Source organism: Macrotis lagotis, chromosome 1 (genome assembly GCF_037893015.1).
Source record: "Macrotis lagotis isolate mMagLag1 chromosome 1, bilby.v1.9.chrom.fasta, whole genome shotgun sequence".
Taxonomy (NCBI): Eukaryota; Metazoa; Chordata; class Mammalia; order Peramelemorphia; family Peramelidae; genus Macrotis; species Macrotis lagotis.
Window position 1 is genome coordinate 10,313,654 of NC_133658.1, and position 16,462 is coordinate 10,330,115.

The window sequence follows — 16,462 nt, forward strand, 5'->3', positions numbered from 1 at the left end:
ATTTTTTTCTCTTTAAGAAACCTTCAGCAGCAAGGGTGGGGTAAATAGCTGTGCATAGTTTTTTTTTTTCTTTTTAATATAAGTCTAAAGCATGCTAATTTTTAATGACTGAGATTTGAGGTAGGTTATATATGTAGTGTGTAAAAAACAGCACGGTTCTTGCAAAAGTACTATTGTTTCCATCAAAACACCTTTTTCTCTGGGATGGAGCCATCCAATGGAGGCTGCCCCTTTTTCTCTTTCCCAAACAGCCTGTGTTCTAGTCTAAAAGTTAAGAAAGCAAAGGTTGGTTAGGCTGGGGGAGGGGGGGCTGGGATAGAAGAGACACATGCAATTAAGTTAGCTGGATTAACTTCTCCTTTCGACAGCCACCGTTCCCTTGATGATTCTGCCATCGGGTTGGGGAGACCAAAGGAGAAGCATCATCAGGAAGATTAAGTCCTATCTGCCATTTCTGGAATCCCCTGGGTCATCCTTCCCACCCACCTTCCAAACCCATGCCAGCAACCACCCCACCCAGCTGGGATGTCTAAAGGGCAAACGGAAGGTCCCGTTCTCCAAGCGTTCCTTAAAAATCGTCAACTCGCTCTCAGAGAGATTTGAAAATGAAGTTTCAAGGCACCCCTGCGTCTGTCTACCTAAGTCCAGAGTTGAATGAGACCTGCATTAAGACTACTTAAGATGCAACCAAGCAAGAGAACATCCCAAAGGGCTGCTCTGCCCTGACGTGTTCCTCAAAATTCCAAAATTAGCATGCTCAGCCTTGGCCAATCCTTTAAAGGCTTTTGTCTCGTTGCACCGGGAAGTGCCCAGGATTTCCTATAATCTGAGTCTGGCACCATCCTCCATCCTGATAGGCTCTTGGGTATTGATTTCAAAAGCACTCATTCTTAGCCTGTAAAAAGAATTCTTACGGATTATGGTTTCTTTAAAAAAAAAAGGGTGGACAAAAAGCACGTTAAATACACAGCTACTATTTACAGGTCTCCCATTATCATCTGTTAAAACATACTGCTTTTGTTTTCAAGTTGCTAGTTAAATCTAGGTGAAAGTGCTTTTAAAAAATCTTTCACTATTTACAGTTAAAATCAGACCCCCGCCAATGCTCCCTCGGCCTGCCGGCCTGCCTGCTGTCACACAGAGCTTCTCTGCCAGTGCTCCAGGAACATTTCAGTAAACAAAGGATTGGATTCAGTTCTCAGCTCAGGGAAAGGCACCTAGACGTGCGGGAGGGGAGTGGACTGGGGCTGGCGCATCCACCTGGTTTGGTCTGGGTTGGGATCAGCCGGTCAGCCCCTGCCGGTGGCGGCCCGGCTGTCAGCCGGGGCTCGGGTTGGGTCACCCATGGGGAAGGGCCGACGGAGGGAGGCCATGGAGGCAGCCAGGTGGTGGGGAGCCGGGTGGCCGCCCCCCTGAGCCGGGGTGGATGTGGGGTGCCAGGTGAGGTCCCCCGAGTCTGGTAAGTTACAGGCTAGCTGACCCCAGGCTGACCCCGCGCTGACCCCGTGCTGACCCCAGGCTGACCCCGGGCTGACCCCAGGCTGACCCCGGGCTGACCCCCAGCTGACCCCCAGGCTGACCCCCAGGCTGACCCCCCAGGCTGACCCCAGGTCCCAACCACTCTCTGCAGGCTCTCAGACAAAGTTGCAAAAAAAGTAAGCACCGATTGTTTCAAATGAACAATTGAAATTCTGGTTTCGATGAGCTGTTTGAATGCACCAGTTTTAAAAGGGAAAACTGAAGGATTGGGTTATTTTTCTTCTTTCACTGGGGGGAGGGGGAAGGAAAGGAGAGGAAGGAGAGAGGGAGGGGGCAGGGCGAGGGGGAGAGGGAGATGGCACCAGCTGGAAAAGAAACCTCAAAGTAGCAACCAGTTGAATTTGCATCTGTAAGGAATGACCCTTTCCCACCTCGGGCTCCCCCCACCCCCAAGCCAGAGGGGTGGGGGTGGGGGCAGGTGGCTCAAGGATGCCTTGCACCATGGTCCAATGTAAAAATCCAGGAAATGAGGATCTCCAAGTTGCTTTTTTTTTTGTTATCCCGGTTTGCCCAGCTCTCTCGGCCTGGAGAGTCAAAAGCAAAATCCTAGACAGCACCAGACTTTGCGACAGTGATATACACAGAGCAACTATTCACAGTTTGGGTTTGCCTTTTTCTTGATAGATACAGTAGCCCTTTTTCCGTGTTAGCATAGATCAGGAGGGAAGGGGGTTCTTCGCGGTTGGATTTGCTTAAAACTTCTGGGAAGAGATTCCTTCGGCCCCCAAGTCTCTTGCCAGATAGCGGCAGCCTCGGCGGGCTGCAGCGGCCGTTGGGAGGAAGCATCCTTTCCTCCACCGCTGCTACCTGGTGACCAAGGACGAAACATAACGGACAAAGAAGATTCAGTGTGGAGACTAGCAGGCCCGAAAGGCGTCTGCTTCCGGCCTGGGTTCCGAAGAGGCCGAGCCTGGCATCTCGGGGGGCTCGGCTGGCTGGGTATGGCGGGGTTGCCGCCAAGTGGAGGGGCAGGGGGCAGAGGGAGCCTGGCGGGGCGCCCTGCCCTGCCCGAGAGCAACGGGCCGTCCTGGATGGGCTGGCATCTGCCAGAAGGAAGGGAGGCGGTGCTTGAAGCTCTGCGCTTGGTTTGAGAGACCCAGACAAGTGGTGGGGCGGCTCTGGAGCGGTCCAGGTGTGGTTAGGGGAGCAGGTGGTGTGAGCACTCCTCTCCCAGCCAAGACCTCCCAACGGGAACAGAAGCTGTCTGGAATTCGGGCTTTTCTTGCCGGCTAGGTTATTGTCATCATTGTTCCTCTTTTTTAAAAAAAAATCCAATAAATACACATTTTAAATGGCAATTAAAAACCACTCCTTTGTGAAAGGATGCTATAAACTCTTCTTCCATTCTTGTCATATACAAGGACAGATTCTTAAAAATAAAACTGAAGTCCCCGACCAAGGGAAAAAACCCAATGTGGAGATATAAATACTAAGATTACTGAAAAACATCCACCAGCCACAGGCTCTTCCTCAAAGTGCCAGGGGAGGAGAGGAAAGAAGGGGGAGCTCCGGGGAGGTTGGCGCCAGAGCAGAATTCTTTAGGCATATATGGGGGTGTGGTAGCTCCATATACATATAGAAGGAATTCTGCCCAGCCTGGCTCTCCAGCCCAGGTGGCGAGGGAAAAGCACCACAACGATGGCCCTGGGCTTCGGTGCCATGGACGCTGAGGTAAGATGGCTCCCCGATGGCGTTAGATCCAGCGGCTGTAGGGCCCGGTCACCTTTGTGTAGGCGTAGGACGAGACGGTGACCACCGAATCTGTGGTGATGGCGGACACGTGGCGGGTGGGGATGGGGTTTTTCTTCTCCTCCTGTTGGGGTTCCGGAGCAGCCGTGCCCCCCCACTTGCGTTTCTTCCCATAGGGTTTGACTTCGGGATGACTCAGGCCCAGCCTTGCCGCCTCCTCCCTGGCGCGAGCCCTCTCGGCCAGCTGCTTCATCTTTGCCTCCCAGAGGGCCAGGCCGTGGTTGGGCTGGTTGAGATTCTTGTGCTGGTAGAACACCAGTGAGATGCGGGTGGGGTGATATCGGTTGGGCTTCTTCAGGGGGGTGGTGGCGTGCAGCTCCCGCCGAGCACACTCGATAAGGATGGAGCCGTGAGTGGGGGCCACGGCCACACCGCCTATGTTTTCGTCTAGGAAGTTGTGTTCGCTGTCGGACCACAATTCATCTTCCTCCTCCACGTTGCCCACATTGCCGCCACCGCTACCGCCGCCCCCAACCTCCTCTTCCTTCAGAGCCCCCTTGTCTGAGGGCCCCTCGGCAGGTAGCTCGCCTAGGTTCAAGGAGTCCCACAGCTTCTCCTCGGCCTTCAGGGTCCCAGAACCTAAGGACATGCCAAAGGAAGGCCAGGCTTTCTCGGGAAGACCAGGCCCCGCAGGGGTTGGAGTCCTGCCCTCGTCCCCTTTCCCAGGCCCCCAGAGCTTTTCAGGGAAGCTGGAACCTCCTTTGAGAGCGGGGCTGAAGTCTGGGCCCACCCCCCATGGCTTCTCAGCCAGGCTGGGTCCATTTAAGGTGGAAGTACTGTCCCGGAACTTGCATGGGCTCCAAGCCTTGCTCAGCAGGCCGGCTCCATTGGGAGGCCCCAGTGGTGGCTGCTGGGGGGGCTGCCCCCCTTCCGGGGGGAACAGGCCCCACTGGCTGTCTGAGAGACGGGATGCTGGCAGGCAGCTAGCACCAAAAGAGCCCAGCTTGTCGGGAAGGACCGAACTCTCTCCCGGTGTGAACATGCCCCAGGTCCCTGGAACACCATTAGTCCTCTTGGGAGAAGCGCTCTGGCTGCCGGGGTGGCCGCCGCCCCACAGGGGCTCCTTGGTCCCATTCTGGGAGGCCTCAGGGACAGGAGGCTTGCCCAGGTTCCCAGGGACCCCAGGGAGGGGCTCAGCCTGGGGGAGGCGCTCACCCGGTTCCTGTTTGATGACTTGACCAAAGCAGGGGCCGCTCTGTGCAAAGGGGGAGGGGTCGGTGGCTGCGGGGCGAGTCCGGTGGCCTTTGGGGAGCAGGTACTCCTTGGGGCCCGGATAGGCAGGCTGGTGGTGAGACGTATGGTGACCGTCGCTGCTGACGGCCTGGCCCGGCAGCTCAGCAAACTCAGGGCCACCATACGCCTGGGTCAGACTGCTCTGCAAGGCTTGGAGATCAGGCTTCTTCTCAAAAACCCCGATGGGACTCCCCCAGCCTCCGGGACCTCGCCCGTTGGCACCGTAGTTGAGGAACTGCGAGGGGAAGACAGAGCTGCTGGGAGAGAAGCCGTAGTAGCCAAAGGATGGAATTGCAAACTTGGAGTGGAAGCCATTGATGGGACTCAGGTTGGGTTGTGCATAGTAGGAATGGCAAGAGTAGACGCTGTTCACGCTGTAGGGGTCCGAGGGCCGGCAGCTCCCCAGAACCGAGTAGCTTTCCACCACCGAGTTGCCATTGTACTTGAAGGAGTTGTAGTGATTGGAGGGTTCCACCTTGATGGAAGGCTGCAGAGCTTGCTGGGATAGCCCATTCTTCAAAGAGAGACCTGGGGAATGAAGGAGGCGAAGTGCAGTGAGAAGCAGAAAGGGGCAGAGGAAGCGGACCTCCAGGGCTCTCCCCGGCCCAGCTAAGTTTGCCTCCCAGACACCAACCCCCTGATCAGAAGGTCATCCCCAAAGAGAGGAGGAAGAAGAGGTGGAATTCTCTGTGAGAAGACAAGGAAGAGTGCCAGGCCAGGCCAGTCCAGACCAGGCTTCTTCTGCCCCTCGACCCAGAGGTGCTGACCATCCAGCAGCTGCCAACAGACTCCCCATCCCCACCCCAGGCAGGTAATGAAACAGGGCCCAGGGCTCTGCAAAAACAGAGACAGGACGATACTTGGACTGAGAGAATTTTTGTTTTTAGGTATAAGGACTATAACTGGGATCTAATTGGTATAGAGAAGCCTAGTTCACGTCAGAGGCAGGACTCACACCCAGGTCTTTCCCCTCCCAGACCCTCATTTCCCAATCCACTTACTCACTCCTCTCCACTGATACCCGGGTGATGTCATCAGAAGGCTCCATAAAGAAGTCCCTGGTGACTGAGGGACAGAGGCCTCCATTGTCCCCTCTCCTCCCCCCCACTCCTGGTCAGGCGCAATCTCACCTGGATCAGACTGGAGCAGCTCAGGGATGTCTAGCGTCTCTTGTTTGATCTTCTCTGGAGTGAGCAGCTTCTCCTTCTGGAGCTTCTTCTTCTCAGCCGCCGCCTTCCGAGCTTCCAACTGTCTCTGGCGGCAAGACTTGGCAGGCTCAGGGAGTCGACGCACCTCGCGGGGGAAGGCAGTTAGCACCTGGATGGCCCCACTCGCCATCTTTGCCCTCTGGTTCTCCTCGCTGCCAAACTCATCTGTGTTAGAGATCTTGTAGAGGGGGAGGACATGCAGCTGCTCATCCTCTGGGATTTGGCCTACACAGCGATTATCCTCCTTGGTCAGTGTGCAGACCTGCGGGGGGGGCCGGGACAGGAGGGGGGGGGTTGTCACTGGGGGGCCGGGGGGTGGTTGAGAACATCTCTGACATGCAGACAATGCCTTCTCTCCTCCCCCAAAGACATTCTGTATTCAAAGGCCAGAACGCTCTAGATCTGAGTTCAAATTCCACCCCTGAAACTTCCCAGCTGTGTGACCTTGGGTGAGTCCCTTAGCCTAGTTCAGTTAAATTTCTTCATCTGAAAAATGGGAATTGTAGCAGCACCTGCCTCTCTGGGTTATTGTGAGGGGCAAATGAGACAATGCATAGAAAAGGACTTCGCAAACTTTAAAGATCCATAAGAATGTCAGTCACCTTCATTCCTATCTCCCATCATCATTATCATCATCATCATCTTCATCATCATCCCTATCTACCACCACCCCCTCCACCATCATCCTCATCATTGCCCCTCTCTCTCTCTCCTCACAGCAACCCTAGTTGAGTGAAATGAGAAAGGCTATGTTGGGAGAATGTGTTTCCCCAATAGGAATGGTATCAAATACTGAGCTGTGGGGGCAGCTAGGTGGCACAATGGATAGTCAGGAGTACTTGAGTTCAAATCTGGCCTCAAACACAATAATTACCTAGCTGTGTGACCTTGGGCAAGCCACTTAAAAAAATACTAAGCTGAGGCAAGAAACTACTCTCTGGATCTGGGACCTCTTGGGTTTTCTCTACCCTCAGGGAGCCTCCCTTCCTGCCTAACCTCCTCTTTTCCTGGCTCCTGGGCTCCTCCTAGAGTCTGTACTCCATAACAAGCCTCTTCCCCCATAACTCTGGGGGGGGAGGACAATTGGATCCCCAGGCATCCCATTAGGCATGGGGGGGCAACTGGGCTTCCCAAAGGCATCTGAGAACTGCCAAGCTCTGCTCAATTTTATCATGTTATAGAAAATTCTTCTCTGCAAAGGAAAGCCAGGTCTCTATACAGCTGGATATGGCAAAACCTGTCCCCAGAGAGCCCCACGTGCCCACATCCTCAGATACACATGTCCTTGTGTACAGTGATACACATGGGCACACTGATACAGATATGAAAACAGACATGCATGTTCATACCTATGTAGGAATATTAAAAAATGTATGGTTTTTATCAAAACTAAAGGCTAACTAGAGAGATGGATGGATGGATAGATGGACGGACTGAGAGAAAAATGGATGAAAGGATGGATAGGTAAGAGAGCGCTTCCAACAATTATTCTTAGCATGATTTACCCTGGACAAGTCATTTAACCTCTCTCAGCCTAGTTTCCTCAGTTGCAAAATTAGAGTAAAGCCACCACCTCCCTCCCAGGGGTCTTGGAGATTAAACGAGAAGTTTGTAAGGCACTTTGAGACTTTCAAGTTTTATAGAAATGTAACTCTTGGAAGCTGTTATTATTTAGACAAGTATTTAAATGGTTCTGTCAGTTCTGGGAATTCCTGGAAAGGACCACCACCTCCCTGCCTGGGGCAGGGCAGAGAGGAGTCCAGAGGGTTCTGGATATAGCAGGGTGACTTGCTCAGGGTCACACAAAGGACCTGAACCCAGCTCTTCCTGACTCTTGGGTCAGCTTCACAGTGCTTAACTCACATGGCCTTGCAGAAAATACGGATGCTCTTAAGAGCAATTTTTCCAAATGAGTATATAAAAAGACCAGTCCAGGCTGTCCCAAAGGTCTTGGTGCAATTTTAATAAAGTCACCAGTGGGACAGCCTGGACTTCTGGGAAAGGGCTTTTTATTTTTTCATTTAGTCAATTCTTCAGCACCTCACTGCTCCCCTTTCCTTCACCAGAGAGAAAAGCATGGTCTAGACATGGCTCATTTTCTTGATAAGCAGGAAGCTTAGAGATGAGGGGAAACTTGTGCCTGGAGACAGACAATACCCCACCCAAGAGGGGGTGGGGTGGGGCAGCCGGGGCCTGCTAGGACACCTCACCAAAGAGAGAGGAGGGCAACCTATGCCCACCACCTCTGCAGAGCAGGAAGACAAGTGGGGCAGATGGGGGCAGGTCTTACCACAGTACAGCCATTGTACAGGTTGTGCTGATCCTTGTGGGCGTGAGCACAGAAGTCCATGCAGGCTGTGACCCCCGAGAAAGGCCGGCCTGGCTTCAGGCCTAAGCGACAGTCTATTGCTTCTTCTTCGTTGTTCACCTGTGAGAAGGGAGCAAGGATTAGCTCAAGGGATCTGATCACTCTCCCCTGAGGCTACTTCCTGGGACCCCAGGGACATGCACTAGAGAGGAGAGGGAGGGACAGACCCCTAGACTCCAGAGAATCTGGAGAAACCTTTGGGAAACTGAAAAGGGAAGGGATGCTCCAAGTCCCACAAACTCAAAGTTAACTTTCAAACCAACAACTGGTTGCCACTAGGTGGCAGAGTGGATAAACAGAACAAAGACTGGAGGTAGGAAGAATGCAGTTCACATTTTGCAGCAGATACTCAATAATGATGTGACCTTGGACAGATCCCTTGACCCTCTCAACCTTAGTTTTCTCACCTGTAAAATGGGATAAGGACAGGACCTATCTTACAGGGAGGCTGTGAGCAACAAATGGAAAATATGTAGCATTTTGCAATCTTAAAAACAATATAAATGATAGCTATTATGTTTTCTATAAGCGACATATCAAAGACTATTTATCAGTTGCCTACTATGTGCCAGCTAAGGGCTGGGAAAATGTATAAGTTTCATTCTTCCAACAACCTTGCAAAGTAGTTGCCATTACTATCCTCATTTTGCAGCTGAGGAAACTGAAGCAGAGGTTAAGTGACTTGCCCCAAATAAGATAAGAGAATGCAGAGTGTGTCCTAAGGAGCATTTGAAGGTATTGGAGATCTTTAGCCAGGTGGGTGGTAGGGGAGGAAGGCAAGCCAGCTTCATCTTTCTAAAGAATTAATAGCCAGAGAAGAATTCAAGAGATCCTCTAATCCGACTCCATTTTAGAGATGAAAAACTATGGCCAAAGCAAGGAAGTGACTTTCTCAAGGTCATATAAGTGGACAGTGGCAAGATTGGGTTCTGAACTCAGGTCTTCTGATCCCTAGCCCAGGGCCTCTTCCATAAGTAGAGATATATGGAAGTCAGATTTTCAGAACTTTAATGCTGGGAGGTCAATGCAAAGCAGAGTATGGAAGTTTGGGGGTGGGAAGAGGGAGGGGTGGTAGCTTAGGCCTGACAAATGGGGAAACAATCTCCCAATGAGAGCTGCCCCAAATGGCCCATACCCCTCTCTGAGATGGGGGTGGATGCATTCTTTTTTTCAGGTAAGGGTTGGACTTTGGGGTATTCTCAATATACCAAAGTATAGCTACCTGGGGGGCAGCTAAGTGGCATAATGAACAGAGCAAGGGCCCTGGAGTCAGGAGGACCTGTTCAAATCCAGTCTCAGACATTTAATAATTATCTAGTTTTGTGACCTTGGGCAAGTCACTTAACTCCATTGCATTGCAAAAAACAACAGCAAAACCAAAGTATGGACATCCGAACACCAGCAATAAACAAAAGGAAGGTGACTTGGTACAGTGGGGATGGATATGATAGCTTGGGACCAAGTCTCAGTCCTGTTGCTACCATCTCCTCTCTGAAGCTCGGAGCCATCTCATTTGCAAAATAAAGAGGTTGGACTCAATAACTAAGAGTCCTTCCAGCTCAAAATCTATACTTTTCCGCTTTTATAATTAACTGCTGTCTCCCAATGCCCTCCATTCTTGTTCAGAGAGATTAAGTGTAGGGTTCAAAGAGGCCCCGGGGGATGGATGACAGAGACCCAAACTGGTCCTGAGTCAGCCAAGGCCATCCAGACTGTTGTCAAAGCCTTCAGAGATGTTAAAGGGGAGGAGGAGCAGGTAGGGCTGTTACCTGATTTTGATAGGCCTGGGGAGCAAGCTTCTTGTACAGGGGGGCGACTTGAGTGGCCAGGTTCTGAAAGTGTTTCCGAAGATTATCCTCCTGTGGAAGGGAAGAATGAAGAGGTTACGGCCAAGTAGGAAGGAGCCATTTGGAAAATAATGCTGAGGGGGCTACCCTGGGAGGCTTGTGAGGGCCTTGCTGTCATCTAGAGAGAGGGAGAGGAGGGGAGAACAATAATGGGGTTGTCAATCCAGCCATCTGCGCTATAGCTTCAAGCATGGTGGACCACGGCTCTATAGGTTCAGCTGAGGATGCCATTTCCATTGAGGAAGGGCTGGGCTCCTTCGTAATGGACTTGTAGATCCATTGAACCAATGGTCATCAAATTATGCTACAGAAGCTGGGGAGAAGGAAGTAAGAGAGTTGAAGATTTCCATTTCACAGGTGGGGAAACTGGAAGCACAAAGAGGTAAACAACTGGTCAAGTTTCTCCCAGCTCTAGAAAGAGATTTTGATTTCTAAGCTCCCCATCTTACTAAATCACATTGCTTCTCCTTCTTCAGGACTTTTCTCAGTTGAGCTTAGAATATACCACCTATTCTGTATCTTCCACATGTGAGCTGTAGCAACTGGGGCCAAGGGAAAGGTGGGGAGAGAACAACCAACTTCATAAACATACAGGATGTCCCAAAAGTCTTAGTGCAGTGGTGACCTTGAAACTGAAGGTTGCCATAACACTTTTGGGACATGTAGTAGTAATTAGGTGGTGGGGGACAGAGCAGATAGAGCCCTGGCCTTGGGATCCAGGAGATCCCAGTGTGATAGCTACTGCTGGCATGCACTTGTGTGACCACGATCAAATCCCAACCTCCTTGATGTTTCAGTTTGCTCATCTGAAAAAATGAGGATTAATAATTGTATCTGACTCATGGAGATGGGAGGAACAGAGGAGATTTAAAGCCCTTTGTATTATATGAACATCCAATATGATGTTATCCCCATGTCATAGACAACAAAATGGTGGATTGTGGTTTGGCCAACTGTGCCAGCCAATCCAGGACAGAATTGTCCACGGAATGTCAACTTCTATCCTGGGTAAGTGGGCCAGGTTTCCCCACAGAGAGTATCAGAGACCCACATTCTCTTTATCCCTAATTTTTTAAAATTTTTATTATTATTTTTATTACTCATTTTATTTTATTTATTTATTATTGCTCATGAGCATTAGTTAGGTGGAGATCCATCAAGGGATGACATAGAGAAGCACATGGAAGAAAGGGCCAAATTGCAGAAAGGGGAACCTGCAATGACCTCAAGGGAGGGAAAGGGAAAGACCCAAGTGGTCCAATTCTGACTTAAGAGGAGTACAGGGAGAATCCAGGACCTCTCTAGGGCCCAAGACCATGCAGTTCAAGCCTGCAGTCATGAAGTCACTCCCATAATAGACTTGATGATGTCTTCCCTCTGTTCTTGAAGAAGACCATGACATCAGGGAGGTGATGCCAGGACAAGCAAGTGAATTGGATATAAATGTGGAGGGTTGAACAAAGTCCCCAATGTCATTTTCTCCTCTGGAGCCATCTGGGTCCAATGGCCAGATATGCATCAGGATCACTAAAGATGGCCCAGGAAGCAAGGCACTCAAGAAGTGACTTGCCCAAGGTCCCACAGCTAATCAGTATCGATTGTCTGAAGTCACATTTGAACTCGGGGTCCTCTGTCTCCAGTGCACCACCCAGTTGCCCCCAAATAGTTCATGTCCAGATAGGTCCAGCATCCCACAATTGAGGGACCAGAGGAGAGCCGCCCACCTCTTCAGGATTGTCCCCTGCCAGGCGAAACTTTCGAGGATACTTGCTCCGGGCATATTTGCAGCCGTTGAAATACATACTCCAAGAGCACCCAAAGGAGAAGGAGGCACCACAGGTGGATGGGTCTTTCCCCTGACACGCGCAGGTTCGGCTGCAACACAAATCACAAGTTACAGCTGCCACCCTAAATCTGCCCAGCTTGGATGCCACTCCCTTCTTGTGGCCCTAGGACCCCCCTCAGATTCTTGTTGTTCCCTGTCCCCTCTCACCTTTAGAATGGAAACTCCTTGAGGGCAGCCCCCTGGCAAGTAGCTGGCCATTGCTTGCTGAATTGAATCTGTATAGACAACCCCACACAATCTCCAGGGCATGACTGCCCTTGTCCCCTGAAGCAGCTTTCCTAGATCCCTCAGTTTCCTCCCTAGACTCTGTATGGTGCAGAGCCGGACCCTGGTGGCCATTGATTCTGCCAAACCTCAATCATCTTACCAAAGAGGAAACTGACTGTCAGAGAGGCCCAAGGTCAGCCCATGAGCCAATTAGAGGAGACAACATTATCATCAGCATTTTCTAGCTAAAGAACCTGAGAAGTTGGGGTTCCAGGGCTGGCAAGGGGCAGCCCTCAAAGTAGCCATGTAACCCCTTTTCAAGGACCTTTGCCCCGGCAGCCCAGGTTTCTGCTACCAGACTGGGGCAGAGAAGTTCAGGATCCCCCCAGTAGCTCCTGTCAGCTCATCCTGAGGTGGCTATGCCCTTCTCCATCACAGTGCCCTACCATCAGCCAAGGATTAATTTGCTTTCCCTCCCCCTTCCCTCCCCAATGGTTCTGGGCCAACTCACTCATCATTGAGGCCACATCTCCGGGTGGTGGGATTCCCATAGTATCTCAGTGTTTCTGTCAGCTCCCGGTACAAGGTGTCCCCCAGTTCTGGGCCAATGCCTTCCCAGACCATGATGAGGATGATGATGACGGCCTGTTCACAACGGTGTCCTGAGCGATGGCGAACCAAACACAGCAGCTTCTCTTCCTCAGTGTAGCGCCGGTATACCTACAGCATGGACACAGGGACCAGACTGTGGCTGGGTCTGCCTAGCCAGAGACCCAAGTCAGCCCCTCAGACAGCCCCTGATGGTGAGGACCAGGGAGCCCAAGATGTGGTGGCAGCAGAGGACTGAAAGTGGGAAGTGCCTTCTGAATCATCATTCTAGAACTGAGGCCCGGGGAAGGGAACACTTGCTCAAAGTTATCCACTCAATCTTCCAACCAGAAGAGACTTTCATTCAGCAGAGAATCTCAGTGGAAGGAGCACTGACCCTGCTCCCAGTGGGCTCAGCTCTCACCTCAGATGAGTAGCGGCCCTGACCTTGGGCAGATCATTTCTTTTGCCTAAGCCTCAGTTTCTTCATCTGTAAAATGAGGGATCAGACTCAATGATTTCAGAGCCACTGTCCCCAGGAGTACCGAACTCCCTAAGTCTTAATTTCCTCAGTTTGAAAATGAGGGGATTGAACCCAATGATCTAGCAGGCCTAGATCTGTGATCCTTGCTTTCTCTGGGACCATCTGGCTAGCCTGCCTCCGAGTCCAGCCTGGACTTCCAGGTCTAACCTGTACCTCTAGGTCTAGTCTGCATGGCCAGTTCACCTCCATATTCAGCCCGTATCTCTGGGTCTAGCTTGCACGTCCAGTTCCAGCCCACACTTCGGTCTAGCCTGCACCTCTCCAAACACCTGCCCCCTCCCCCACATTGTCCCTGACATGTCCAACCTCTCTAGAAAGAACAAGTTTCAACAGTCAGGAAATGATGAAATCCTACATGGAGAGCTAGAAGAATATGAGGTCATCACATCCAACAGCCCAATTTTGCAAAGGAAGAAACGAAGGAAGAGGGGACAGTGACTGATCCATTCACACAAGTGGCAAACTCATATTCAGAGGCAGGATTCAAACCCAAGGATTCTGGTCTCTTTCTGAATCAGACCGGGTGACCAAGCTTTGACTCAGAGGACACATGACGTTGGACCAGTCAACTACACGCTCCCAATTTATAGATCAGCAAATGGGGACAAGAGGAGGGAAGGAGTAGAGTGAGGGACCTGAACCATTGTCCTTGTAGAGGAGGTACCACTCCCCTCACTTAGTTCATAGGATTATAGATTTGGAACTCAAAGGAACCCTCAAGGTTATCTACTCCATCTTACAAATGAAGAAACCGAGTCCCCTAGAGGTTAAGTGCCCTGCCCTAGACCACAATACTCAGATGCTGAAACCAGTACTTCTTCCCTTGTTCTAATGTCTAATGAATAAAAAGAACTGGGCAACCAAGAAGTGCAAGGGTTTATTTTTCTCATGATAGAGCTTCCACAGTTCAGGGGCGGGAGCTAGCATCAGCCCTCAATTGTGTAGGACCTGGGCCTTCTTCCCTTGTACCTGTAGGCTGGGTCTTAGAGCCTACCAAAGAGTTACCCTTCAAACCTCTGCCCAGTGCTCCCCACAACTGCCCAGAGATGCGTGTGGACAGAAATCCATCCATGTTCCCAGGAAGGGTCTGTCAACATGGGGTCAGATCCCCAGGGTAGAAAGCCAAGGACAGCCTAACAGCAATAGGGATAGAGAGCTCCCAGGAGGCCCTGCCTCTCTTTGGGGCCCTCCCAAGCACAAAGGCCTATATGGCAAGGGTCTTCCAACTACCCCAAGGGAGCCTGTCCTACAGTGTGGGAATACATTAGTTCATTCCTTCCCTTCCTTCCTCCCCTCCCCCCTCTGGCCTCCTTCCTTCCCCAAGGGAGGGGCCAAACCCCAAGACACAGAATACCAAGGATTCTTTCCATCACTCATGAAACCTTAGGTGGCACCTCCCTGTCTACCAATGAGCCTCAGACCATGTCCTGCCAGCTGAGGTCCTCCACAGGGACACACACTGACCTACCTCAGCAATCCGATCTCATCCCATCCAGGGGGGTCTGCAGGAACTCTACCTCCCCCAAAGACTAGACCAGTAGCTATTTCCCCATAGACTCTTGTGTTCCCTGCTGCCTCGAGACATTCAGTCTGGTGCTACCATGGCCCTGAAAGAGACCTAACGCTCCTCCCTCTCCCCATTTCAAATTTCTTTTTTTGGCAAACGCAAGGGTTACATTATGGAATTTCCAGCGAGAGATCCCTTTCCCCCGACCTCTCTGCACCATCTGCCTCGACCACCTAGGGAGCACTTCTCTTGTAACAAAGAAACACTCTTCAACAAAACCAACTGACACAGTAGCTACATTTGCCCTTGTCGGCGACACTTTGTAGTTACAGTTGCTCCTGACCCTTCTCTAAGCCAACAGAATGACACCACCCTCGGCTTCATTTCCTTTCCCTTCATCCACATCTAGAACTGTAGTCACTCTGGTAGACTTGGACAATGCTATCGTAGCTCTAATTCCTCTCCATTTGTCCACGATCCTATCTGTTCCCATGGCTCTAATTCCTCTCCATTTGTCCGTGATCCTATCCACCCCCATAGCTCTACTTTCTCTCTGTGTACCCGTGATCCTATCCGCTCCCATAGCTCTAATTCCTCTCCATGTCTCTGTCATCCTATCCACTCCCATCATCTCCAGAACACTGCAAGCCCACCTACCCCTCACCAGACTTTGATCTCACCTTGTTACTGGTTCCATCTCTACTGCCTTTCCACAGGTCCCAAATCCCTCCACTCTTTCACCCTCCCCTCCTCATCCTCTATTTTTTCCTTCCTTTGTCAGCCAAATTCCTCAAAAATATTTCTCCTTTTTTTCCTGTTATTTCCTTGTGGGTCCATCACTCAACTGGAACTGTTCCTGCAAAGTTACTGGTGACTATTTTCATCACTTAGTCTGACCACTTCTCAACGCTCACCTTTCCTGGCTCCAGCCTTTTACACCTCTAACATCCTCCCTTGGAGCTTCCACAAAATGGGTCTCCTGATCCTGTGACCACCTACCACATGGTCCCCAAATGAAATGCTTCTCTCCAGGCAGCTGGTGCTATAATGGTTAGAGCACTGGACCTGAGATCATGAAGACTTGAGTTCCTATTTGGTCTTAGACACTTACTGTGTGACCTTGAACAAGTCACTCAACTTGTTTGACCCCAGTTTTCTCAACTGTAAAATGGAATAAGAATAGCAGCTCTCTCCCAGAGTTGTTGTTGAGATGGAAGGACATTATACTTGGTACATATTGGTGCTCTAGAAACACTTTTTCTTCAAGCCCAGGGATGATCACCAGGAAGCTTGCCCTGTGCTACCCAACCAAAAGTCATCCTTCCATCTTTCATCTGCTAGGATGACACCATTCAAGATCATTGAATCCAATCACCTGACTGAACCTCTGAGGAAACTGAGGCCTGGGGCTGTAAGGGGCCTGCCCAGTGAATGACCAAGTTGGAATTTGAACAGGTTTCTGGAGTCAGAGACAGTAGTCCTACATGCTAATTTGTTCCCTTCGTATTTGCTCAGGAACCTCATTCACCCCTAGCTTGCTGCAAGCTCCAAGAGAGGTGAGAGATTCTCCCAAAATTTCCTGCCCTGATACCCGCTCCTCCAGCCACTCCAAACTTCAGTCCCAGCACCTTCCCCCAGGTCACTTCTTCCTCACTGCATTATGGATACTACTACCACACCCACTGCAGAGCAGGGCCCATGGGCGATGCCATGTGACTGGTCTAAAGAATTCTTGTCAGACCCTGATTACCAAGGCCCATCTCCAAGCCTTAGAGCTGCCTACTTATACTTGATATTCAATAAATATGATGGATCAATGGATCAAT

General features: G+C 50.9%; 1 protein-coding gene across 1 annotated transcript in view; it reads right to left on the minus strand.

The window, feature by feature from the left end:
- Positions 1 to 1,611: 1,611 nt before the first annotated feature.
- The window catches only part of TET3 (tet methylcytosine dioxygenase 3), a 119,938-nt gene continuing 105,087 nt past the window's right edge, over positions 1,612 to 16,462 (minus strand). Inside the window, exons 5-10 of the mRNA XM_074195165.1 lie at positions 12,509 to 12,717; positions 11,669 to 11,819; positions 9,867 to 9,956; positions 8,020 to 8,157; positions 5,652 to 5,991; positions 1,612 to 5,049 (exon numbers count right to left, since the gene is read on the minus strand). Of these exons, the coding sequence (XP_074051266.1) occupies positions 3,233 to 5,049; positions 5,652 to 5,991; positions 8,020 to 8,157; positions 9,867 to 9,956; positions 11,669 to 11,819; positions 12,509 to 12,717 (2,745 nt within the window). The 3' untranslated portion in view covers positions 1,612 to 3,232. The remainder of the gene's footprint in view (positions 5,050 to 5,651; positions 5,992 to 8,019; positions 8,158 to 9,866; positions 9,957 to 11,668; positions 11,820 to 12,508; positions 12,718 to 16,462) is intronic.